Raw genomic sequence first — 24,737 nt, forward strand, 5'->3', positions numbered from 1 at the left:
AAAAAAAAGTGCACTCCCTGCCTGGTGTGTTTGTTTGTTCTGAGCTGAGAAAAATTCTGTGGCACTTGCAAGAATTTTGTGTATATTCCAGCTGATGATGTTTTCATGTTGAGATTGAACGCAACCTGATTTTATGGAAGTTTGGCAGGAATCCATGCAAGTGGACACTAAGCACTTCCTTCGCTCTAGTTTCCCTTAGATCTCACAGAATATTTAGCAAAGCAGTGGCTGAACACCTGATGTCGGAGTGGAGAAACCTGTACAAGTGTATGTAATTCTCTTCTTTCTGTTGACAGCTGGTCCTGGCTGAAAGCTCCCACTCTGACACAGGCTCCCAGTGCACCGAGAGCCACACAGACCTTCCGCCACCCATTGAGAGAACAGGCGGCATTGGAGACTCCCGGCCTCCATCATTCCAGTAAGAGCAAGTTGTCTTCTTTTTTTCTTTAATTTTAAACCAAAAAATGCAATTCCTGTCTGTTTTCTCCCCACATTTCCCCCTGCTGCTGCCAACCAGCTATTTACTGTTATTGTAAGAAGAAGAATATACTTATTAGAACAGAGGAATTAAAAGGGGAATGGGAAGGAAAAACACCTGTCATTATTAGAATGAAATATATATCCTATATATATCATTTTAAAACCCACTGTGGAAGAGTTAAGTAGCAAGTGAGCCCAAAATACTCTTCGTAGTGTACAGATGACAACTTTCTATTACTGTGTTATGTATAATTCAGAGCCAGCAGAACACTGATATCAAGAGCAAAAATTTCCATAAGGGAAAATGCCTCCTCCAAGTGCATAGAGAGGCTAGCAGCTTGAACTGTGTATAGCCAGATGGGGAGTCATCTGATTTAATGATAGCCTTGTTATTTCCTGCTACGTGTGCAGAGCCGATGTATATCCTTAGAATTCCTTCATTTTCAGGGAGGCCCGCTGAATTTCCACAAGGAGGATTTAAAGCAGAACCTGGTTCTAGCTGTGATTTTAGTCTGTGTTTGGAGAAGAAAACATGGTCTTGATTTGCTTGGTATCATGGGTTTCCATTGCGTTCTGGGGCATCTATTGCCTGGAAGAGCCCTTAGTGTTGTGTATGAGTCTTTTACAGATAAATGCCTTCTAGAGGGGATAAGAAATGTTGGGAAATACTAACCCTGCCTGACTGTGTGTGATGCAAGGGCTTTACTGCCCTCGTGTGTTTATGAATTGCTTTATGTTGGCTGGGAGAGGCCTGTGTGAGTTCAGTCACATGACCTGCAAATATAACTAGTTCTTTGTCTTCTGGAACTATACCGACACTTAATCTCTGCAAGATCAAACTTTATTTTCAAAAATAATTACAGTGTAAGTTAGGCACAAGTCCGTGTTTGTGGAACCACTCACTGCTAATAACTGTGTGTACTCGGACCGATGAAATTTAAGCTGTGCTCTGCTGATGCACCTGCTGCCTTCCACAGAGATCTAAAAATCTTGTATCTTCATGCCACCGGTCAGCACAGTGCTGCAAGTGATGCTGTCTTCGTATCACAGAGCAAATGTGGGAATCCTCAAGGGGTGACCTAACTTAGGTCAGGCTGAGTCAGGAGCAGCAACACGGGAGGTCATGCTTCCAGGCTTGTGTTCTCCTCCTAGATAAACCACATTCTCTCTCCCTCACCCCTTTTTTCTTTTTTGTTTTAAACTGCAGTAGAGAATCTGGCTTGTGGGGGTGTCTTCTGGACTAAAACTTGTGCTCCTTTAATGCCTTCTTTGGTTCTTCACAATTGGGTGTCTTAACGTTTTGTAGTGGGTTTTTGCTGTTGTGTTTCATTTTTTTTGATCCAGAAGAGAGCCTAATGATGACCTAAATTTATTTCTGTAACACAGGGCAGAGTATCTCACTCAGTTATTCTGCATGAAGCCCTTAACTCAGTTTCACTATTAGAATTTCAGTTTAAAACACACCCACTCTGGGTTTAAAGATTCCAAGTGATAAAGAATCCACTGTATTTTGAAATTATTTGTTTCACTTGGATAAACTAAGTAAGTTGAGCTGCTCAAGTTTTTCATTGTAAAATGTGACTTCCAGAGCTTCACTCATGACTGTAGTTCTCTTTTGACCACTTAAAATTCTCCAGCAATTTTTGAAAATGATGTTTCTTGGGATTTTGGCATGGTGATTCCACAATAGTGTGTTCGGTGCCATTTCTGCATGCTGTCTCCTTGAATAGTATTTCCATTTGAGTGGTGCAACCCTGTAACTTTCCCAACTGTCACTTCAGGATTGCTGTACACTCAAGTATTACCTCCCCTTCTGTAAGTGTGATTTAATGATCTTGGTTCCTAAACCCCTGAGATTTTTTAAAATGCTACTCAAACTACCGGAGATCTGTCATCTCCTGTCTTCCTTCTTCAGTGTTGATTGCGGGCTTATTTATATAAGAAGCCCCAACTGAGCCTAGGTGTTGTGTAATTGTACAAACAGAAATGTTGCTGGACAACGAAGAAGACGAGAAACAGATGAAGCAGACAGGTCATCAGGCAATACCATCCAAGGGAACGAGATCCTTATCAGAGGTGAAGTGGTAACCTCAGCTGGCTGCCTGACAGCGGTGATATTTTGCTTCATCATTGATTAAATCCAAAGAAAACGTACTTTTCCCTCCTTGATGAGAGTTCTGAAGTTCATCCTGTATTTAATGCTCCACTGCTTCTGTTTATTGGTTGCCAAATCCACATTCATCTGAATGGGTGAGGCTGCTCCTTGTTTACTGCTGGAGGTGCATGAGTTAAGAATAGTGACCTCTGAGCTACCTTTCTAACACAGCTCTTGGGTACGTGCACTGAAAATTGAATTTAACTGGCTCAGCAATGAGAGAGGAAACAAGCCAGCTGTGAGATCCTTTTGCAGTCTTTGTTAGGGTCTTAAACCACTTTTTTAGCCTGGGAAGCGATTTAGAAGTGGAAAGGATGAGCAGTAGTCACTAGATGGTGCTGCTGAGGTGTTCGAGAGCCTCACAGGGCGACCTTAGAACTGTCACCCTCTTTCTCTTTTCGGTTGTACTGGACAGAAACAAGAAATGCAAACGTACTGGTGACAACACTTAAATATATACTTCCATTGTGATAGCTTCATTAGGGCTTAAAAAGTGCAGTCAAATGTTTTCTTGAATAAGAACCTGGATTTCCTAATCTGTGTGGTGGGCATGTCAGTACATTTCATTAGTGCAAAGAAAAGTGTGTGGGTGTGCAGAAGGCTCTTCAGCAGTCCCCTGAAATGGGACGCTATACAGATGTGCTTCCACATACACCAGTCCTGGGTCCAGCTTCCACAGAAGCCCATGGGGCCAGTTGGTTAGATCGTTGGTGGTTTAATTCCCTGTGTAAAATGTTCTTGGCTCCAGCCTCATGGAATTGCAGGAGAGATACAGTAATGACTGATGCTGTGCTGTGTGTACAGAGGTGGCCATTCTGTGCTCTGTGTGTGTAAGTAGGACATGTCAGGCAGAAATAGCAGGTGCAAAGGGCAGATGTGAATTGGGACTCCTTTCTAAGTGGGTGCTATTTATGGGACAGAGAGGAAGAGTATGATCAGAGATGTTCTGTGGGAAATCTTTCTCAGCAGAGCATTAGCTCACGTCAGATCATGCATTTTAAGGAGCTTTAGCTCAGTTTCCACGATTTAGTCCATTAAAATGATCTATGGCCTTTGCCAGCACTCCCAAGAGGCTTTTCTTCTTTCCTTCCATATGAGCACTTCAAGGTACCTTATAAAATATAAGAATAGTGGAGAGATATAGAACAGATTGAGCCCGAGGGGAAAACTAAATAGCTAAGCTAGTTCTGGTCAGCAGGAGAAAAAAAAGCATCTTCATCTTCCCCTTCGCTCCGCCAACTCTGCTTTAACATGACTAATTTTTTTTTTTTTTCCTCAGCAGAGATCTTGAAAACAGATGGTTGCAAATAACCAGGCTTACGTATTCATATTCAGTGTTCTGTCCTACAGCCACTGCTCTTGGTTAGCCCTTGCCTTGTCTATTGGAGTTAGAAGTGAAAACCAGTCTGCTTTCCATGAACTGAGAAATGGCCCTTCCTTGGTGCCTGCAAGTTCAAGAGTGTGGAACTGTCAGGGCTGGTTGTTTAGATTCATCCCAGAAAGTGGCCCTTAATCATGGGGGCAAGTCTCTGTTGCCTATTTGAAACCTTTTGTTCTGGCTAATTGTAATAGTGAGAAAGTTACTCCCCATAGAACCCTCGCAAAAGCAGAGTGGAAGAAATCTGGCCACTGAGATCATCATCAAGATCTTTCTGCTTTTTGCCCAAAGCTCACAATGGTCTTTCACTGGGACTTCCTAGATTAATATTGTGCTGGCACATCTGTGTAGCTTTCAAACACAGTTGAGAACATGAGGAAAGGACCTGGGGTCTATTTGTACGTTTCACAGACACGCACATAATTATTTTGAGCTTCGCTGTGACTTGCAAGACTTCAGCCTTCAGGGTCAGTGCTCGGTATTGGAAGTGGTCACAGTGAGCTGTCGCTTCTGCCCTCTGACTGTCAGCATGCTGCATATCTAGCTTGGGTATTGTCAGGAAAACACACCTGCTCAGGGTGAACAAGCACTTAAGGAAGTGAGCTGAAACACTGGGTTTAGTTTAAAAAAAAATATTTATTTATTGGGCTGTTGTAGAAAAGGCAACTTAATTCACAGGCTTGAGAATAAGCCCCTGATAGAGCACGTTGTCTGTCGGCATTACGAGAGGAGCTCGTACATACTTGTATATATTTCTTGGATCTGTGATCTTCAGAATGAGCATGGGAGAGTTTGAGAGATGCATGGGAACTTGGGCTGTTTTGGAGGTGGAGAGGAGTGTTAGGGTCAAACAAGTTTTGTTCTTGCAAAAAAACCCCCCAGTGTTCTGTGGTCTTGTGTTAGGCAGGTACGGTGTGAATGTGTGATGTTAAAGCTGCCACGCTGGGACTGTGCTGAACTCCCATTTCCTTTGCAAGTGTGTTAGCACCTAAAGCTGTCTTCTACTTAGTTGTCATCTCAGCACGTGCTAAAGTGATCCCTTTCCTTAGCACATCAGTAGGCTTCTTTCCCTGTGGAAATTTCACGCAACCGTCTTGTGGCAGCTTTTTCAATGTCATGCTGGTACTACTTGTGTAACAGGGCACTGATACCGAAGTGTCTTTTCACCCTTCGGGTAGTTTTGGGGTGAGCAGAGCAGCCTGGGGGAGCTTGCAGTGCTGCAGCAAGACTGCAGCTAATCTGCGTAATAGTTTTTTGGCTTCTAAACCAACATGCTCACAACTGCAACTGTTTTTATCAAAAAGAAAAAAAAAAAGAGATGACTCCACTGTTTCTTCCTATTTGTTCTCTAACAGCCCAAATGCTGCCAGCAGCCGGGATGGCCTGGACAATGAAACAGGAACAGAGTCAGTTATTAGCCACCGGCGAGACAGACATCGGCGGAGAAATAGAGAAGGGCATGAGGATGGTGAGTCTATTTAATTTTTCCCCTTTTTCATTTAGAAAGAACATTTTTTCGTATCATCTTTCAGAGCAACAACGACTTTTACATCAATACAGCAGCAGAGAAGCGTGTCTGCCTGCTTGCGTGCTTTCAGAGACATTATTTTAATGGAATAATTTGATAATTGCTTTGAAACTCTTTGAAGCTCAGTGTTTTCTGAGAGATCTGGACAACCTACAGTAAAGTGGCAGAGAGATTATTTTTGATGATATACAGAACTTTCTGTGGTATTAGAAGATGATTAGCTTGGAGAGGTATAATGACACGCAGTGCTGGGCTCCATATTGTCATGGCTGGGCTGCCTCCATTATTCAAGTTTGCTCATTTAAAGGTGGAACACATTATTTGTGTGATGTGTTGGGAGTTTGCAGTGTAGACAGTATTTTAGCATTGCAAGGTCTGAGCCAAAATCCTCTGAAATATTTTGTTGATTTCTCTAGGCTTGGATCAGCAGTTGTATTTTATGCTGGTATAGCTAGAGCACATTGGCTCTGAAGATCTTTTTTTATTCATAAATATACTCAAAGTACACTTATAAACTACAGAACTTCATCTCTTGCCTCTAGTCTGTACATCAAAGTAAACTTGGTTTTTTTTCATTTGTTGCCAGACAAGAATTTCCAGGCTTAATTAAGAATTAATAGGTGCCACCCATTGAGTTTAAAATTATCCAGAATATGGAATACTTGGGCCCAAGAGATGCCATCACAGGCTTTATTCACAGCTCCACCCACTAAAGTATTTGCCTCCAGTTAGAAAACCCTCAGTCATATATATACTGTGGGTTAGAAGCAGGTGTCTTTCTGTTCATTTAACCCTTCCAACTTGTGACTGACTCAGAGTGACTGAAAATTACTCAGTGGTTGGAGCAGAGAGCTGTCCTTGCATGATTCTTGCTGCAGGTTCCTTTGAGAAATCACAGAAAGAGGCAGAATCTTCTAATAATGTGTTAAACGGTGATTTGTTTTTATTAAACTAGTGGCAGTGCATGTTGTGCCATGGACTTTTGTGTCAAAAGAGGCAGTTGTTGAACGGCTGCTCTAGGGCCATAGTCTCGACTGCTCATATTGTACTGCTTGAGCACAGGAGTTTCTGCCTTCTGGTGGTCTGAAACTAGTTGGTACTTTTCCCTTTAGATAGAAATGGGATAAAATTTCCTCCTTCTCCTGTCAGTCTAGGCTGTGGTCAAGCCAAGAACATATCACTCAGTAGGGCAAATGTTACCTGTTCTCAAAACAGCGTATGAGGAAGAGGTGAGTTTTGTTAACGTGCATAAACCAAGGACAACTGTTGAATCATTTTGGTCTCATGAAATGTATTGTTTAATGTCCATAGTGTTTCTGTGGTCATCATAATATTTTATTTAAAAACCCCAAACCAGCAGTGTGTTATTATCAGTTGAAAGCAATGTCTCTAAAATGCAGAGTCCAGCGCTATATCATGAACTGCCACTTAAAAAGATGAAAAGAAGTGAAATACCCTTATCCTGGAGAAGGAGTCTAAGGCCTCCTCCTAGTAACAACGGTCACACATTAGTAGAGTCATTCTCCTGAGTCTTTACGTCCTCTGTGTCTGTAGCACAGTTGGATGTAAAATGGGGGAGTGGTCATAGGAAAAGGGGGACGAAGGTGGAGGAAGGGCAGCAAGGTTGTGACATCTGTTTCACAGCTATTTCAGGGGCAGAAGCTCTGTGCTCACCTGTCATTATGAAAATAAATCCTCCTTTCCCTGCAGAAAGGAGGAAATGCAGTTAAAGCGTTTGATCTTGCGCTGTAGAGACTTGTTTAAATAATACCAAAATTACAGCTCTAGTAGTTCGCAGAGTGGCAGGATGAGGGATTTTCACTGGAGCACTGCATTACTCACAGGTTTGTTCCATAGGTATTATTATGCAGAGTAGCCAAGATATATGTACAGTACGGCCAGCTCACCAAGCGGCACAGTAACGTGCACCGTGTAGTGTTTGTAACTGCTTGAGCTCCTGATTGGTATGAAGTGAATGACAGAGAACTATCACACTGACAACGAGGATATCCCTGGATACTCTGCCAAGGGAGAGAAGTACTCGTTCCACAAGAAAAAACAAACAATGCATTACAGCCTTCATTTCAAACAAGGTGAAGTGAGAAGTAGTGCTATTGAGCCATTTGGGAACTGCAGAGATGTAGACACGTTGAGCTAAAGCCTGTACAGGTCAAGCAAGCTTACTCCGCTGATCCCTGATCACCGTGAAACTGAGAGGTCCAACAGAATGAGGTTCTTATTCTGACTTGGGAAAACCCCAGAGCAGGGAACAGCAGGGAAGCAAAACAAAGATCTGTTGGGAATGCAGGTAAAATGAAAATGTCCCAAAGTAAATGTAAGTAGAAAAGCAGAATTCTAACTGTGAGCTGTGCAGAAAAATCTCTCTCCTGTCAGCCTGACATTTGGGGACCATTCCTGTTTTCAGAGCACGACAGAAGCTTCGTTTTAAGTTGGCCACTAGTTTTCACTTCAGTGCCCTCCAGCCCCCCACTGCACAGCTCCATCATGAATAGATGAGAATTTCATCTTAATCTCCCAAATGGATTTAGGTTTTATCTTCTAGAAAGATTGAAATAATGCTCAGTAATGAGCTGCATAGGCACCATTAGTTGTAGGCAACCTTTTACTCCTTCTCATTAAGGGTTAGATCCATGAACTAAAAAGTCATTCTACATAGCAGTGGAGTCCTTAAAGCATAATCTTCCCTGTCTTCTTAAACCGCAGGTTTTAATTCATAAAAAGACCAGTTTAAGGCTCAAATGAAAAAAGTTCTTGCACAGACCAATTATTGGGAGTAATGGTGTGAGAAGGGCTAAGAATGAATTGGCAGGAAGCCGAAGGGTTAAGCTTTTTTCTGTATTTGTGCATTTGTATGAATTAAAAAATATTTATTGCCAGCTTGTTTCCTCTTTGTTTTGCAGCGACAGCTATTCAAAACGCTTGCAGGGCAAAGTATTATATGGAGAGCTCAGAACAGACAGATGCTTTGCCCTGAAAAGCTGATAGTGGAAACATCTGAGCCAAAAGCTGTCAGGGGAAAACAGGCATGGGAAAAAGGGGCTTGTTCTCTTTGGCTACTGTTGATATTAGGAAAAAACCCAACTTTTAGACTTCCTTGAAGAGTTAAAACAGTTTCTTTGTCATTTCTGTCCTGATCTCCATTTTACTTTGCACAAACTGTTTCCTAATTGTACAGCAGACTGGAAAACTTTGTCAGCTAGTTCAGTCTGACAGCCGGTGCCTGGACTGCAGCAGGCTTCTGACAGAGATGTTCAGTTTTGATTTGAAGAGTCTAGGTGTTGGTAAACTCACCCAGTTATCCGATACTGATAATTAAAAGTGTGGTGTCGTGGGCAGATTGATCACAAATGCTAGCCTGATGTTTTACTTCACTGTTGCAGGATTACTCATCATATGAAAAACTATTTCTGCTGAATTGCTGATGGTCATTTATCGACATACAAACAGAGGCCGTTATAAATATTGATGGCATACTGTAGCTAGAAGATGTGGGACACACCTGGTAATCTGACAGAGTTCTCACACCTCTTTCCATTGGAAAGGCAAAAGGATTTTGCAGCGCAGAGGTTGTGATTTACTAGACCAGGGATTCAGTCTGGTAACAACACAGGCTAGGGCACTTGCAAGCTCTTCCACCCATTTCCCTTGAGTTATGCTGCTATTTTAAGTGCAGACAATGAACAGCCATGGGTGCTCCTATGCTTCTATCTTCTCTGGTTTCAAAATTAAACCCACAACGAGATTGTGATGGGCTGAGGAACATAATGAAACTCCTTTGTTCATCAGTGTGCATTTGAAGGTGTGTGACATTTCAGATACCAGCACTAAGAAAGCCATAAGGGGAAAAAGGGTCTGGAAAACTTGAAGTGTATTTATAATTTTCTTAGTGAAATATCTAGCAGAGATAGGGAGAAAAATGAGAAGGGCTGTAGTTTCAAAAGAATTACCACTCTGGTTCTTACTATACTTGAGAGGAAGAACTTTGTTACTGGTGTTAAATCTGCCCTGTGCCTTTCTCTGGTAGCACTGTGCAACTGATGAAATCAGAAAACAGAAGTGATTCAGCTGGACAAGTTCTGCCTAGCAAGAGTTTTCCTTTTAAATGGAGAATGGGAGGAAGGTGAGCCAGAGGGGCAGTCACCAATGTGTAGTTTCCTTCCTTCCCTGCTGTAGATGTCCAAACACACAGCATCAGCAGAGCCTCTTCAGCCGTGGAACGCTCTTGGGTTTGTTGTTGGCCCTTTCATCACCTGAGCACCTGCCTCACTTTAAGGAAGTATGCTTAAATCCAAACGATTCTGGTCAGCCTCTATTATGTGCTCAAATTCTGTGTTGAACTGAATGTCCGGTAGGTGCTAGGGGAAGGTGCTTTCTGCACTTTGCTCCTGGACCCGATTTACACCTGTGTGAAGTCTAAGGAAAGCTTTACACTTAGGTGAATCCTCTGCCAGAGCTTTGGTTATTTGTGCACCAAACTGTTACCTGTAGCAAAACAACTTGTTTATAGGGTCTCCAAGATTTTCATCTTACTGTGTTCCTTTTTAGTAATTTTTGGTAGACTCTTCTTTGCTCATGGGAAGCAGAACAGTGTATGATGTTGTATATGCAAAGCAGATGCTAATTCTCATCCACGGATGCTCAGAAAGCTGGGCAAACAGTGAAGGATCAACAGAGAGAGATGTAATTTTTCTCCAGGGAATTGCCTAGTTTAAATTTGCTGTATGATTCTCATACTTGAGGCATGAGATTACACACCAAGAGTGCAAGTGTAAAGAGGTTTTGCTCTGATACTGCTGTTGTGTTCTCAGTGGGGTTAATAAAGTGAACCAGCTGAGAAAGATGAGCCCTGTGAGGTGAGCGTGGACATAGTTGCCTCCTCTTTGGGTGTGTGGGTATATGTATTTTAAGGTATAATGATTATTATACTATGGAGGTGACATATGCGGAGAAATTTAATATTTTTTGGCAAGGCTTTGTATCTAAAGATGCTTTTATATGAATTGGGGAATATGTCTTTTCCTGATCACCTTTCACACTAATTAGTAGCAAATCTCTCCCCTGGCATTAGCTTCATACAAAATTAGTCTGAAAGAGTTGAGCTGTCAGTATGTCAGAGCTCCACTTTCTCTCTTAAAGCAACAAAAGTCCTTGTTGCTTTGGAAAGTTGACAAAGTCCTATTAAGTGAAAGTAGAGTGAAGATCTTAATTAGAAACGTGGGAGGTCTGCCTGGCACATGTTCTTGGGACCCCTTGCTGTCTAGAACAAAGCTCCCATGTGTAATTTCCTGAGGAGGAGTGGGAAAGGGGACTGTGGAAGCTCTAATTAGGGAGGTAATTAAGGGACAAGTTTTCTTTGGCATTGGAGAATGTTTTATAGCTACTGCTCAGTTTCTGACAAGTCTGCAGATGTCAAGTGTCGACACTAGTGTTTCAACACTGAGTTTGCTGTGGGGTGAACTTAACTATTGTGCAGCCAGCTGAAAAATGCTGGATAATGACCTGTGCTTTGAGAAGCTCTTAATGTGGGCACACTTAGAGATCCCCAAGTATTTGGGAAGAGGAGCTGTTGCAGATTTCCAGTCATTGCTGCGGTATATGTATTCTTTACCGTAGTGTGTGCCAAGGAATCCGAACAAAAAGGGCTGGGACTACAAAACAATTGCAGTGGGAACTTGAACAGTGGTAGCTGAAAATACAGGGCTCAGCAATTGTTGCTTTTGAAAGGCTCTGTCATGTACAACTATGAGGTGGCTGGTGAGCCCCTGAAGTTTTGAAGTGACCAGATGGCCATAGTGGGATATGGGCAGTGTGGGACTGCGTGCCTGGGAGAGCAGGAGCTTTGGTACTGGTTGTAATCTGTCCCGTGGTGATGTCTAGAAGCCTTGCTCTCAGCACTGTAGAGCGATTAGAGGGGCTCTTTAAGGGTTCCAGAGAACTTCAAACACAGGTTGGGGTATAGGGGTATAGCACACAGATGGGCACAAGCATCCAGCAGGAGTGGACAATGTAATTAATACTCGACGTTCTTCCCTACTTTTGTAGCGGAGACTCTAACCCCTGCCTGCAGCAGTGAGCTGCACAGATGGGGTTGCAAGTTTTCATTGAAAAAGTGGTAACATATTTCCTGGTAATAATTGGTAAAGACTTTCTGCATTGGTGGGGGTTGGAAGCTCTGTTGTTTTTTCTCTTAACTGGGAGCTTGGCTATGACTTCTTCCTGAGACACTCTCACCTTTGTTCTCTGCAGTGTCACGGAACCTTCTTTACAGCTTCCTTGAGCAGATGCTGCTCTACTCTTTTCTGCTTTCAAGGATTATTTGATTTAGTACTTTGATGTGCTTTTGTCCCTCAGGCAGGGCCTACGCTGCTGTTGATAAAAGTCAAGGAGGACATATTTTAACCTCCGAGGGTATGCTTTATTCTAATCTCTGTGACACATTGAAAGGCTTTTGTCAGACAGTCTCAGTTCACTCTGTCATCCTCTAATGAAGAAACAGGAGCAGGGGGTCAGCAGGGCAGAAAGTCCCTGGTTATTAGTGGGACAGGCATTGAACCAGAGCAGAGAACCATTCTTGTTTAGACTAAGGACTTGGATTATCTAGGAGTATTTTATGAATAAACCCCCTATAATCATGGTTTGTGTTTGCTTGCTCAATTATAATAATGATTCCTGACCCCCAGTCCCCCCAGACAATGTTAGCTAAATCAAAAAAAACTTAGAAAAGGGAATTAATTGTGTAAAGATTACAAAAACTTTATGGATTTAAATGCACACCGAAATTACACAGGAAACCTTTCCTGTGAATTCAAGGCTAGCTGGTGCTGTTTAGGAGGTATAAAACACGGTTAAAATTGAAGTGTGTTTGCATACTGCTAAAGCCACTTTTATCTATTGGAGCAGCATATAGGAGCTTTTCTATAGAAGATCTAGTTCAAACAGGAAACCTGTGAAGTTGAACTCATTTTTTCTGTTTAAAATTTGAGAAGATATAGCTGGAAAAAGGAAAGGGAAAAAATATAAACAGGGGACAACATTATCTAGTGAGCTCTTCTGATCTAGTATATTAGCCAGGTGTATTTTAGTTGGAATATCTAGAAATACGGATGTTGATCTCGGCTGTCAGTGTCTCTTCAGATCTGCACAATGAGACTAAAAGCCCTTTTCTTTACCTCACATCTGTTCACCCGCTCCAGTTCCAGCTGAATCCAGCTGTGCACTGGCTCTTAGGGAAACAATGGAGTGAACCTTTTTCATAGTGCTCAAAGAACAATTCTCTTCCATTTTTGGTTTATATTGAATGATATGGGAAAAACCCTAAATTGAAGTTTTAATTTACACAGGTAGGCCAACACATTGCTAATCAGAAGACTTTAAAAATCCATGTATGATAAATACATTTAATTATTATAATAACATAATAATGTTTATATTTGATATAACTAAGTCACTATAGAAAAGTTAAGAGTTTAAAAGAAAAAGGGAGGGAAACTGCATGTCGATACAGGTTTTTTCTTTGTTGGGGTCTTTGCATTTCTGTAGCAGGACTGGGTTTGGTTGCTTGGATGTGACCTGCAGAAAAGAATTTAGAAAGTGACACCATGGTTCAAAAGGCACAGATTTAAGGTCTTTTTCCATTTCCTTCTGTAGCTCCGTGTTAGTGTTTTGGCGGTTGCTTTGGCTGTTTGGAGTGGCTTTAAAGGTGCCAACGAATTTCTGCTGATGTGGTATTCAGATTTGACTGCAGCGTTCCAGGTGCAGTCCTGCTGCAGGCAGCAAAATCCCTTGTCAGATGGAGCAGGGGCAGACAGACAAAATACCCACATATACATTACTGCCGTCATTCATCCACCTCAACTTGTCTGTGCCGTTCACTTTCTTTTGCACCTAATGCTTGTGAGGAATCTTGAGGATTTTGTAAAACCCCGTATAAATCTGTGTCTTGTCTCTGAGCGGTGTGTGATGCTGCTGCTGGAATCTGATTTCCCTGGCAGTGCTTTACACGTGACAAATTCACTTTCCTTCCCCATGAGAAGACAGGGGTGGGACAGGAGGAATTTTTTGTTTGCTTATTCTTTCTGGTGGGTCTGCCGAACCTACAAGACAACTCTAAAACACATGCTTTGTGTTTTCTTTGGATACTGGAAACACGATCCTCTGCGACTCCAGCTCCCATGTCAGGAGGACTGTCCTTTTCATTCTGTCATTCCGAAGGGCAGCCTTGCTTCCCCTAGAATAATTTGTCCCCCAGTCACCCCGGGAGTAGATGTAGCTTGCCCACCCCCGAAGCCGTTCACTGGCGGGGGAGGGCTTTGCTTCTGCCGGCGCTTTCCAGTCTCCATGGAGGAACTCGAAGGTCGGTGCCCGCACGCAGCTGAGGTAACGCGGGACCCGCAGTGAGCCGCGGTCCCCGCAGTCAGCGAGCGGCGATCCCGCAGTGAGCCGCGGTCCCCGCAGTCAGCGACCCGCGATCCCGCAGTGAGCCGCGGTCCCCGCAGTCAGCGACCCGCGATCCCGCAGTGAGCCGCGGTCCCCGCAGTCAGCGAGCGGCGATCCCGCAGTGAGCCGCGGTCCCCGGGCCGGCCCTTCTCGGCCCGCCGCGGCCTGTGGGCTGCGGGAGCCTGAGGGCACTTGGCGGGAACCGCCGGCCGCGCCCGGCCCGGCGCTCTGGGGAGGGGAGAGCGGCCCGGCCCTGCCCCGGGCCCGAGGGGGGAACAGGGGGCTCCCGGAGCCGGCCGGGGGCTCGGCGGCGGAGCGAGCAGGGAGCCGGGCCGGGGGGGCTGCCCGCGGCTCCCCGCGGGGCTGGAGGGGGACGGCGCCGCCGGCTCGGCTCGGCTCGGCTCCGGGGCGGCAGCGGCCCGGCGGCGGGGGACGGTGCCCTCCCCGGGGAAGGGTCCCGGCGTGCCTGAAGGAGGCCGTAGTCTGACGGGGAGACTGAGGGGAGAGAAGATTGCTCCGACATTAGAGACGGTGAACTTCTCCAGGAGCGAAGGTAACGCTTTCCAAATGCGATTCCTGGGAAGTACTAAAACTTCATTGAGACCTGTTAAAACCCACAGATTCATTCGTACCCAGGTGATCCGGAATACTGGGACAGTCTCTGAGGTGGATGACAAAACTGACCTGGATGATGTTAGAGAACATTTCCTTTTTGAAGAGCTCGGGTCAAAATTTTGAACGAATACGGGTAAATCTATTTTAAATTTAGCATTTGAGGTAGTAATTTAGCATCTGCGGTAGCACCGTATGAGAATGTTGAGACCGTTGTAATATTAAACCTTGCTGCCGTTAATGACACTAAAAGCAAACACTTATTTACACAAAGCATCATCAACTTGCATTTGTCCTAATTCCTTAGGCTTGTGAGGAACAACTGGCAAGAAAGGCTAATGAAAAACTCTCAGGGAAGTAAGGAGTTGAAAAAGGTTTATGACACAATTGTAATATCCCTTGGAAGGGATCATCTTTTTAAGTGTCCTGTCTTCACAAATTAATGCTGTATTGTATTTGTTTTGTCCTGAAGATCCAGTCACAGAATGCAAAACTGTTTCTGAAACGTTTTTGTTTGAATGGCTAAACCTTGAGAGCAGCTGAGCTATTGCAATCTGTATTAAATTGCACAGAAGCTGCAAATGTTCACAGTTTCTGAAGCTTTTGTCCTTCTGTAAGTAGTTAATAATTCAACAAACATTGCTTCTGTGCTATGGCATTGAAGTACACACGAGTGATGCCAGGGCATGTGGTTTGAGAGAGTATTTGAAGTACATAAAACAAAGTTCTGTCGATTGTAAGTCAAACAGAGATTTCACCAGAAGGAACAGAAACCTCAGCCTGATACCAAGGTATGGTCTGTCCCCGATTCTAAGTGAAGACTTTAAAATGCAAGTCTCAGTGAACCTCAGCTAGATGTGAGCATGTACCCGTGTGAGATCCAACATGTTTCTATAGTGTGGCTGTGGTTTGCCATGTGCCAAACTCTGATTTTTACAAAACCTGTCAGTGTTACCATTTTTAATGATGATGCCATATTTAGGTCTGGTGAACTTTTACAGTATTGCTGCTTTAAATGGTTTGTGTCCTGAGAGTGCAATTCGTCTGCCTTAGACTTTCTCTAAAACAAGTGGAGTTGTTCTGTCATCAGCATTTACAACAGGTTAAAGCTGAGAAGCATTTTGCTCTTCATAAAGACACTAGCAGAAGTATGTGGAATTTAATTATGAGAAACATACATACCTGTTTGGGGGGTTTTTTTGAGAAGTTTTGTGAGAGACTGGAAAACCATATATTTAGATCTGAGATACCTTTCTATATAATACATTAAAATAAGAGATAGTTTAAAAGAAGCCCCAAATCAGTATAATTGCTAGTAGCCTGACTATATTCTAAAAAGTAATTATGCAAATTCCAGAGGTCTGTTTATGTATGGTTTATTGGGATAAAGAGAGCTATGTCATATTGCAGACTCCCATTAAAAATGCGGCTATAAAAGGATTTGGTGTTTCAGAACTGATCCGTGAAAAAGTGACTTGTATCCAGCAGATGTGATTGCCAGGTGTGTTGTGGAAATGGCAGAGTGGCAAATGGCAAAGTCAGTGCAAATGATTTTTGTTCTATTTCCCCAGTCCTTCAAGATACACTGCTTACCAGATGCGCTGCCTCTTGGGCACAGGCTTCCTTGGGATTATGTCATGGAGGAAGAGCATGCAAAAAAATATATATTTTTTCATAATCTTTGAGTCTTCAGGAATGGAATTTTCTGTCCCAGCAGGAGCCCTGAACTGGCTCTTTTTTTCTCTCGCACTGTGTGTGAAAAATAACTACTTGTGGGAAGCTCCATGTACATCTGGATGTGTCTGTTGGACTTGGACAGAGTGATAGTCACAGTGCACACTGGGGATTTCCTTAAGTGGGCACAGCGTGGGCAGGGAAATGGTCACTCCCACGTTTTTGAAGTGTTTTGGTAGGAGCCAGCCACAGCAGGAGAGGCAACAGGAGCTCCACTCACAGCAGCGTTCCCCTCTGAGAGCCACTCCCCGTAAGAGATATTGTCACAAGTGGTGTCACCACCTGATGAGGCCATTGGAACCAGTCAGATGCTATCCAGAAGCCCAGCCCCGCATGTATCGCTGTAGGTATTGACATTCATTTCAACTGAAGTTTCTAAGCAGTCAGTGCCCTTGTTTTGTGCAGGGAAACTGAGGTACTCGGTATAAAAATGAGATAATGCACACTGGATCTAAAGGGCATGTGAACGTTTGGGTGGCTGTTAATGGGGTTGGGGAGTTTATGTCCATGCTGATGTATTGCAGCATTGATAAAATCCTCAACTGGATGCTCCCCAGTCCCTTGAGTTTGGATCCTGCCATGTTGAACACGTTGCTCTTAAGTGTTCCTTGGGATTTACAGGCTGCAGCACTGACTCTGTCCTTGATTTCTCGGGCATGAGCTCTGCTACCTTTACACAGAAATAAATGGAACCTGCATCTCCATTGCCTGAGGCCCTCAGGGCTGTTGTTGGTGACTCTCAAGTGAATTTTACAGCACAGTTTGCAACGTTCTGGCTGGTGAGTCCTCAGAGTTAATAGTGCATCCCTTCAGGGTCAGACAGTCATTCAGATGTCTCTCACATACAGGCTATGGCATTGGATCAAACTGCAGTTTCTTTATTCTTTTGTTAACACAGAAAATATGTAGGCTTGAGGGGAAAATACCTATGGATGCCATTTCCACGCCTTGACTTCTTCTGTATTCCTCATTGTTCTCTTGATGCTGGAAAATCCTCCATAAGCACTAAGCATCACTTGTCTAAAACTTTCTCTGTTGCTTTAGTTGGAAAGCAAACCAGTGAAAAAGTTCAGCGTTTTCACTGCCTAGTGCAGGTGATCTAGCAGTATAACAGAGGCACTGCTATTTCACTGAAAGGTGGGGTGCTAAAGAAAACACTCCAGTGGCATGTTTTTGCACAGCATGTTTGAGGCAGCCTTCAGCGGGTTAAAAATTCTGTCTGGTCTTAAAATCTTCCTCTGTGTGAAAACTCCCCCCTGAGAACTAGCATAGAGCATTGATGTGGGTCATTAAGTCTTCATAACGGTTGTGAAGTGATCAGATTTGTGTGGGATAAATTATTCACCTGATAATAAATGAGGAAGCTGTTTGAGACTTGATATTAAGCAGTCCTGTTCCATCTGATAGGAACACAAGTCCTGGCTTCTAAGTTTATAGTCTCTGAAACAACAGTGAACATCTACTGTGGGGAAATTTAAGCTGTGGGATGTTCTGGGAAGCCAGAAGGTTTCAGCTCCTGCCAGTAGTTACATAGACTGTAAAATAACCAGCGTGTTGCATGTGCCTACTGTGCTGTAATCCTTCCTACACCTGAGCCAAGCAGGAGAGGAAGAGCATTTCTTATAAGAACGACACAACAGAGTCAGAAAGTTTGTATTTGAGCCCAGTGCTAAGCAGTTAGAGCTGGCTGACAGCTGAATTACTTTATTCTTTAGTAAATATAAAGTTAAATTTTGAAGGAAGATTGCTTAGAGGCAGCATGAGAACATTCTTTTAAGATGCTAGCAGGAAGAAAATTCAGATTTGGAGTGAAAAATTACACAACTGCTGACCACGCTGTCCAGTGGCTAGGGGCAGGAAAAACAAGTTAGCTGAGTTACAGAGTTTTATCTAGTGAAAGCATTAGGCAAATGACTCTGGACCACAAATTCAATAAAATAGCAATCTGCTCATAGAGCTTTTAAGGGCAAAAATTTTCTGAATAAATAACCCATGATGGATGAGCTGTGACACTTTGAACCATGTCCTGGTTTCACAGCACTCCTCACTGCCAGCTGCACAAGGGCTGCTCCAGAGGTGGTGGGCTGTAGATACCTACCTTTAGTGCTCCCTCATTGATGACATCCAGAAATCTCAGCAGAGAAGTAAATGCCGGACGGAGTTTTAGAGTGGAAAAGGTCCACAAGAGTGAAAGCTTTTAGACCACCCACTTGGAATGAAATGAAGAATCTGCATTGTCTAATAATCATGACTTGAGATGGGAGAGACAGGAGTGGGGATTTCTAGTGAGCACTTGAGACAACCCACCTATTGATGACCAGAGGCGCCTGCCCTCCCTCCCCAGCTGCATAAACAGACTAGTTTTGCAGAGAAATATTACAAAATCATGCTGTCAACTTTCTTTCTGGGCTGTATACTTAATAATAATCAAAGCCAAATGTAAATAACCTATCTCTGATGAGAGAAGAATACTGCCTAAATTTGCTTCCTATTTATACTAGTTAAATGTGGATAAAATCCAGGTTATTGTTTTCTGTAATCTACTACCCACCCAATTGGAGTTGGGGAAACTGCTTCTGACAGGGGCTTGTTTTTAATATCAGGGCTCTGTTTAATGTCAGCTTCTCCAAATCAAATCAACATTATCACCCAACATTGATGTGATTACTTTTTATAAGTTGCAAGTGATGAATAGCAGAGGAGGGCAGGGAAAACAAGCACAGTAATAAAACAGAAGGGATTTTTCAAGTGGAGAAACGTGTTTTCTCCAGAGCTGATGTTTTGATATCTATCCATTCAGCCTTTTATACTGCTCCTCTATGAAAAACGAATTTAAAACTCAGAAGGGGCAAATAGATTTGTTGTAAATTGTGTGCCAGCTAGTAAATTCGTAAGATTTGCAGTCACTTCCTATTGAAAGGAGATGTCAGTGGAAGCAAGACTATCGAGTGATCAGCAACCAACTTGAAGTTGCTTGGGACTGTGTTGGATTTGCATTTAGTGAGAGTCTCTTGTCCATCATTGCTCGTAATCATGAGTGCTTTGCCACTAACCACTGCACGTCACCACCTTTTCTTGGTGGCTGTTCCCTCGTCAAGAAAACTGTGCTGAGCTTGTAAGTGTGATAGTGTTGCACGTGTTCTGGTAATCCAACGTACTGATTTGGTTGCGATGATATTCTTGCAAGCCAACAGTTGTGTCTGGAATTAGGTGTGTTTAGAAGGGAGACAAGGGGTTCCTGCGATCAGAGTATGGAATGCTTTGCTTCCTTGATCTGGCTGCTGGATAGTGGTGCCAATGTCAGTTGTTAGCTTTCCACTGAAGGCATATTTGGGATATGCAATTTGTTGGAATAAGAGGCTTTAATTTGCTCCACAGTTTCTGATGTTTCACTGTGTTAGAAACAAAAAATAAATGGACAAGGTGGCTGGACTTGTTTTTATACTTAAGCTGAGGTTGAAGAGATCAAGTTGAATTTGTCCCATGCTGTGATTAGCATCCAGGTTTCCAGATCTAGTGAAATATTTTGAACTCTAGGTTGCATTATATGAAATCTTAAATGAATTTGTGGCGTAAGAAAAGGAGGAATTGTAATTGTTCAGGTCTGTGACTTTCTCCTTAGTCTTAAAAGACGGACCTTTGACTGTCTAAAACCTGTTAATTTGCTGAAAAGTGCTGTTTTCTCAGCTTTAGAATGTGGATGTCATTCCCTTCTTTTTTGTTTGTTTGGTTTTGGTTGGGGTCCCCCCCCCCCGTTTTTATTATGGATAAAAGCAGCTTTGAATGAAAAATAGCGTTTTTTTGCATAAATAGCTGGGGTTGAACATTCAGGGACTCTGTAGACTGGATTACTTAACCTTGACTCTCAAAGGTCAATGTTGCCTGTTCCGGATGAGAAGAAACAATGCAATATAACCCACTGTATCTCTAACACCAGCTTAGTTAGTGCCAGCTTAGAAGAAGTATAATTTGGCCAGCCTTTGTGTTTCTTTTTATCTGTATACATCTGGCATATGCAAGCATAATTGGCTGCTCCTTAGGTTTTAGTTTAAAGGCAGAGCTAGGAGACTATTTAAGTGTGGATGTGCGATTCCTGAAGGTACTTTCTTTTCACCTAATCATCTGTGGTACTGAAAGGAGCACATTAATAGTCAGCTCCCAGTTTACAGAGTTTGAGGAAACTGATGAACACTTATTGATTCAGACAGAACTGAAATTTCAGGCCTTTAAATGCTTTCTACCCACTGTGTCTATGAGGAGTTATCATTCTGAAGTCTTGAGTTGTTGTTAACTGATGAATAGGTTTTTCGGTGAGGTCTAGCGTTACCACCCAGTATTGGGAGCAGATGGTGGTAGTTGTGATGAGCAAATTATACCAGTAGAGGATTTCTGTACTGTAGAATATGTGATCTAAAAATCTCTGGCAAATGCTGTTCTGTCTCCATTTTACACACAGGGAGGTGAGAGGTGGAAGTGCTAGGAGTAAGGCCCGGAGGCAGAGCCTGAAATTGAAACCTGTGAAGCTTAACTTTTTAACCACCACACAGCCTTGGTCTTTGAGACAGTTCCTAGAGGACAGCAGTCAATCCCTGACTCTTTATCACTAGTATGTGCTAGTTTCAGAAGAGGATTCAAGGCTTGAATAAATGGTATAATCTCAACTGCCCTTCAGCATGTGGCAGGATGAAAACCAAGTATCACTTCTGAGCCGGGTGGTGAAGAGTTCGTACTGTTGAGCTTCTCTTCAAACCAAAGCTCGGTGCTATTGCAAGGGGGAAGGAGCTTTGGTTTTACTCTATGACTTGAAAGAAGATGTGGTAGTCTTGGGTAGCCAGCTTAAGAGTTTTCACAGCCATTTTGTATGCCTATGGATGTGCCTAGAAGCTGGGTGATAGAATGGGATGTGGAAGTGACATAGGAGAATTTGTTACAGCCATATACTTCAGTTATTTTGCTTCGCAGAAATGGTTTAGATATATGTATAAAAAATGGAGATCTCATATATGTCTGTTACCTTTTACTGAATCTCTTAAAACCCTTTATGGACATGAATAATTAGGCCCGCGTTCCTCGGGCAGAAAGAAAACTAATCAGATTTTTTATTTCACTGCTGAGCAATTTGAAACAGAGGAGTGACGGTTAGCCATGGTGGACTTCACAGCCAGGTATTTAGGGTGGCTCCTTGTTTTTCAAACCGTGTTACCTTGATAGTTGGCAAGAACTGTCAATTAACTTTTGGTGCGTACAGTTGCACAGCATCATGTCTAATTCCTACTGCAGACATTCCTCCTTTATGAAGGTTTTCTATTCTGTAATTGAAGGGCAGATCCCCGGGACCTGGGAGGGAGTTGTGGAGAGTGTGGGAGTTTGGAGAGTGTGTTTTAAAACATCAGTCTGCCCTTGAAGCCTGTTATGTTTATTTCTTGACCAGGTGCCTTATCAAGTTGAGCCTCTTGTTTCGGGGAAAGGAACATTCTTGGCAAAATAGAGCACTTACAGATTATGGGTTTTCTAGTGAGAGGTCCCTGAAAGGAAGCAGGCAGGGGAGCTTGCTTTGCAGAGGAAAATCCATAAAATATCTCTTGAAAAAGATGAATCACTGCTGCCTTCAAGTAAAGGGCATTCGTACTGAGGGGATTATCTGCAGGAATGTTTCTGTGTCTGACAACATTGGCACAGCTGGGGATTAGTAAGAAATTGTTCCGAAGCATTGCATGCACGTGGAGTGGTCGAGGCAATGTGACTTTGAGATAGCTGTACTGCCCAGACAAGGTGGCGTGGGTATGGGGACAGGAACACTTAGCACAGGTCAAGGGAAAGGTGGTTTTATGGGTGAGATATTAGTAGAATTCATCAAGGAATGTTGATTAACATTTTCTGTGCTGCTAGGCCTATCCATACCAAACTCAAATTGCCTTGACTATTGCTTTTCCAAGATCTTCATATGTACCTTCCTATTGACATCGACTTCTCTGTTCTAATTGATGTTCTGATGCCATTATACCATTATAGTACGTGTTCATGCCTGCTACTTCTGTCTCGACCCATTTATGGTTTGCCTACGAACAGAGCCATAGACAAATGAAAAAATTAGGAAAAAGGTAGGTTACTGCCAGCCAGGGCAGTCCGCTTTCCAGCTGCTGAATGAAATCAGGCTCTGCAAAGAGCTTGGTTTTGGTATAAGGATCCTCCTGCAGAGTTATCTGCAGCTGTGTGTGAATGTCATGCTACTCGCCGTGCCACTTCTTCCTTGCTCTTCCTCTTTGCCAAGTAATACTCCATTTATTTTGTTTTTTCCAGTCCCTCGGATCAATGGCCACCCAAAACTGGACAGGCACCGTGAGCACCCTCCTGGCTATGACAGCTCTTCTACCATGATGAGTAGTGAGCTGGAATCCAGCAGCTTCATTGACTCTGATGATGATGACAACACAAGCAGGTAGGGCATCCGCATAGTGACTGAGCTGGTAAATACTCTTGGCATCTGTTTCCCAACCACTTGACTGTTTTTCTGGGCTTTCCTGAAACTTGCTGACGGGCAAGAAGAGAAGGCTTATACCTTCTATTTCCCTCCTCCCCCCTTTTTTAATTTTTTTTTTTTTTTTCCCCTGCTGCATATGATTTGAGCACTGAAAATTCGTTGGTAACATCATGTTGTATATAATCCCTGCTCTGAGAAACAAGCTGAGTTACTGAGGTCGCTCTCCAAGCTGCCTATAGCCACTGTTCCAATTAAGAGAAAAATTATGTTCCTGCTCTTTCCTTTTAATAGCAAGAATGATCACATTTTAAGATCAAAGCAATGTGCAACTCTCTACTTATTTATAAAGTAATGATGTGAATATTGTAACAAAATAACTTCAGCATAGATTCCTAATAAGTATGCACTTCACTAAAGCTGAATTGTAAAGGAATTCCTGTGTAATTGCACAGTCTGAGACCTATAAGCAGGATGGGAATTCATCAAGGTTAATGCTATTGCAAAGGCAGGCTGTGATGCCATATATTTACGACTACTTAATTATTTTTTTCTTTTTGTGCAGACAGAATGTGAATTATTTCTTGGTTTTTGTGAAAAAGCACTCCATTTCAAGACATCCCTGTTATTCTTAAAGATCTTTTTGTTCTGTGAAAGGTTTATATTTCTTGAATTCAAAATTTTTAAAGATGTAAAAGCAATCAAAACTAATAGTCTTCCCTTTCCGGCTGCAGTGACAGCATTCTGTGAACACTGTCTCTAGAGCTGTTGTTCATCCACATGAGCCATGAGAACCCATGAAAGATTTCTATTAATTGTCAGAGAACAACAAGATTACAGATCTCTGGTTGTTCCTAGAGATCTGTAGCTAAAACAAATAAGGTGCAAGATGATATTCTTAAATTCTAGGTAGAATGGAAACATCAAAGAACAAATAGTCCTGGAGATGCTTATACATTTGCTGTGTTTACAAATAGATTATTAGCTTCTTGAACTCGGTGGATCTATTTTGTCTTGCAGTTAGTCATAGCTTAAAACAGCAGTTTCTTCAAATTCTGTTTAAAGGCTGGATGTTTCCAAAGGGTTGAAAGGATAACTAAATGAACATTTAAGATTTGGTCCTGAATTAGTTTCAAGAACTTATTTTGCAGTTACAGTGAAGTTGCCAACAACCTGAAGACACAGAAAATTAGCCTTCTGGATGCTTTGTACTTCACCTGGATATTCATGTGCATAAAGGGTTGGCAGGATCAGTAGTTAACCTGAATGAACTCTAAGCCTTCCTAAAGTCTTTAGGGCTTCTAGCCCTCCTTCCCTCCCTAAAAAAATCAAGCCCACAAAACCAACAACAACCCTGCAGCCGATGTTGTTTCTTGTAAATAAATTAATCATTTCCATGGCAGCAAGATATGCAGTAGGGCAGGATTAGCACAGCCAGGGTGGCCACTGAACCCATTATACTAGACCCAGCTAAATCTTTTGATATTAATAAAGTAAAGCTTCCTGCGTCTGACCTGAGAAGAGACTCTTCGAAGCTGCTGCGCAGGCCTTTTCCTTTCCAGGCTAGGGCAGAAGCTTTCTGCACACAGAATAGCTGCCAGGCCAGCTAGTCAGGAAGAACAACTAAATGGAATGCTCTAAGGTATGCTGTTGTGTTACCGTGATGATGTTCTCAAGCAGATGAGAGATTGTGCTGGCAGGGAGAAGTTTTCTGTAGAGGCAAATACAGCCAAATAGAAAATCGAGCATGCTCCAGATCTGCTGGAGACAGCGGCCTGGGGAAAAAGAGGTTGAAGAGGGTAAGTTTGTTTGAGAAGAGCTGATGAACTCTGGTGCATTGTAAAGGAGATTGTATGTGCAGGAGGTCATTGAGAGAAGGAATCAGATGTAAAGGATGTGTTACTGTCTTGGAAGT

General features: G+C 42.8%; 1 protein-coding gene across 4 annotated transcripts in view; it reads left to right on the forward strand.

The window, feature by feature from the left end:
- The window catches only part of DVL1 (dishevelled segment polarity protein 1), a 104,230-nt gene that overhangs the window by 53,801 nt on the left and 25,692 nt on the right, over positions 1-24,737 (forward strand). For all 4 annotated transcript variants that reach the window (XM_074924599.1, XM_074924600.1, XM_074924598.1 and 1 more), the window contains exons 3-5: positions 297-418; positions 5,369-5,481; positions 22,645-22,783. In XM_074924599.1, coding sequence (XP_074780700.1) covers positions 297-418; positions 5,369-5,481; positions 22,645-22,783 — 374 coding nt within the window. The remainder of the gene's footprint in view (positions 1-296; positions 419-5,368; positions 5,482-22,644; positions 22,784-24,737) is intronic.

This window comes from Athene noctua, chromosome 22 (assembly GCF_965140245.1).
Source record: "Athene noctua chromosome 22, bAthNoc1.hap1.1, whole genome shotgun sequence".
Taxonomy (NCBI): domain Eukaryota; kingdom Metazoa; phylum Chordata; class Aves; order Strigiformes; family Strigidae; genus Athene; species Athene noctua.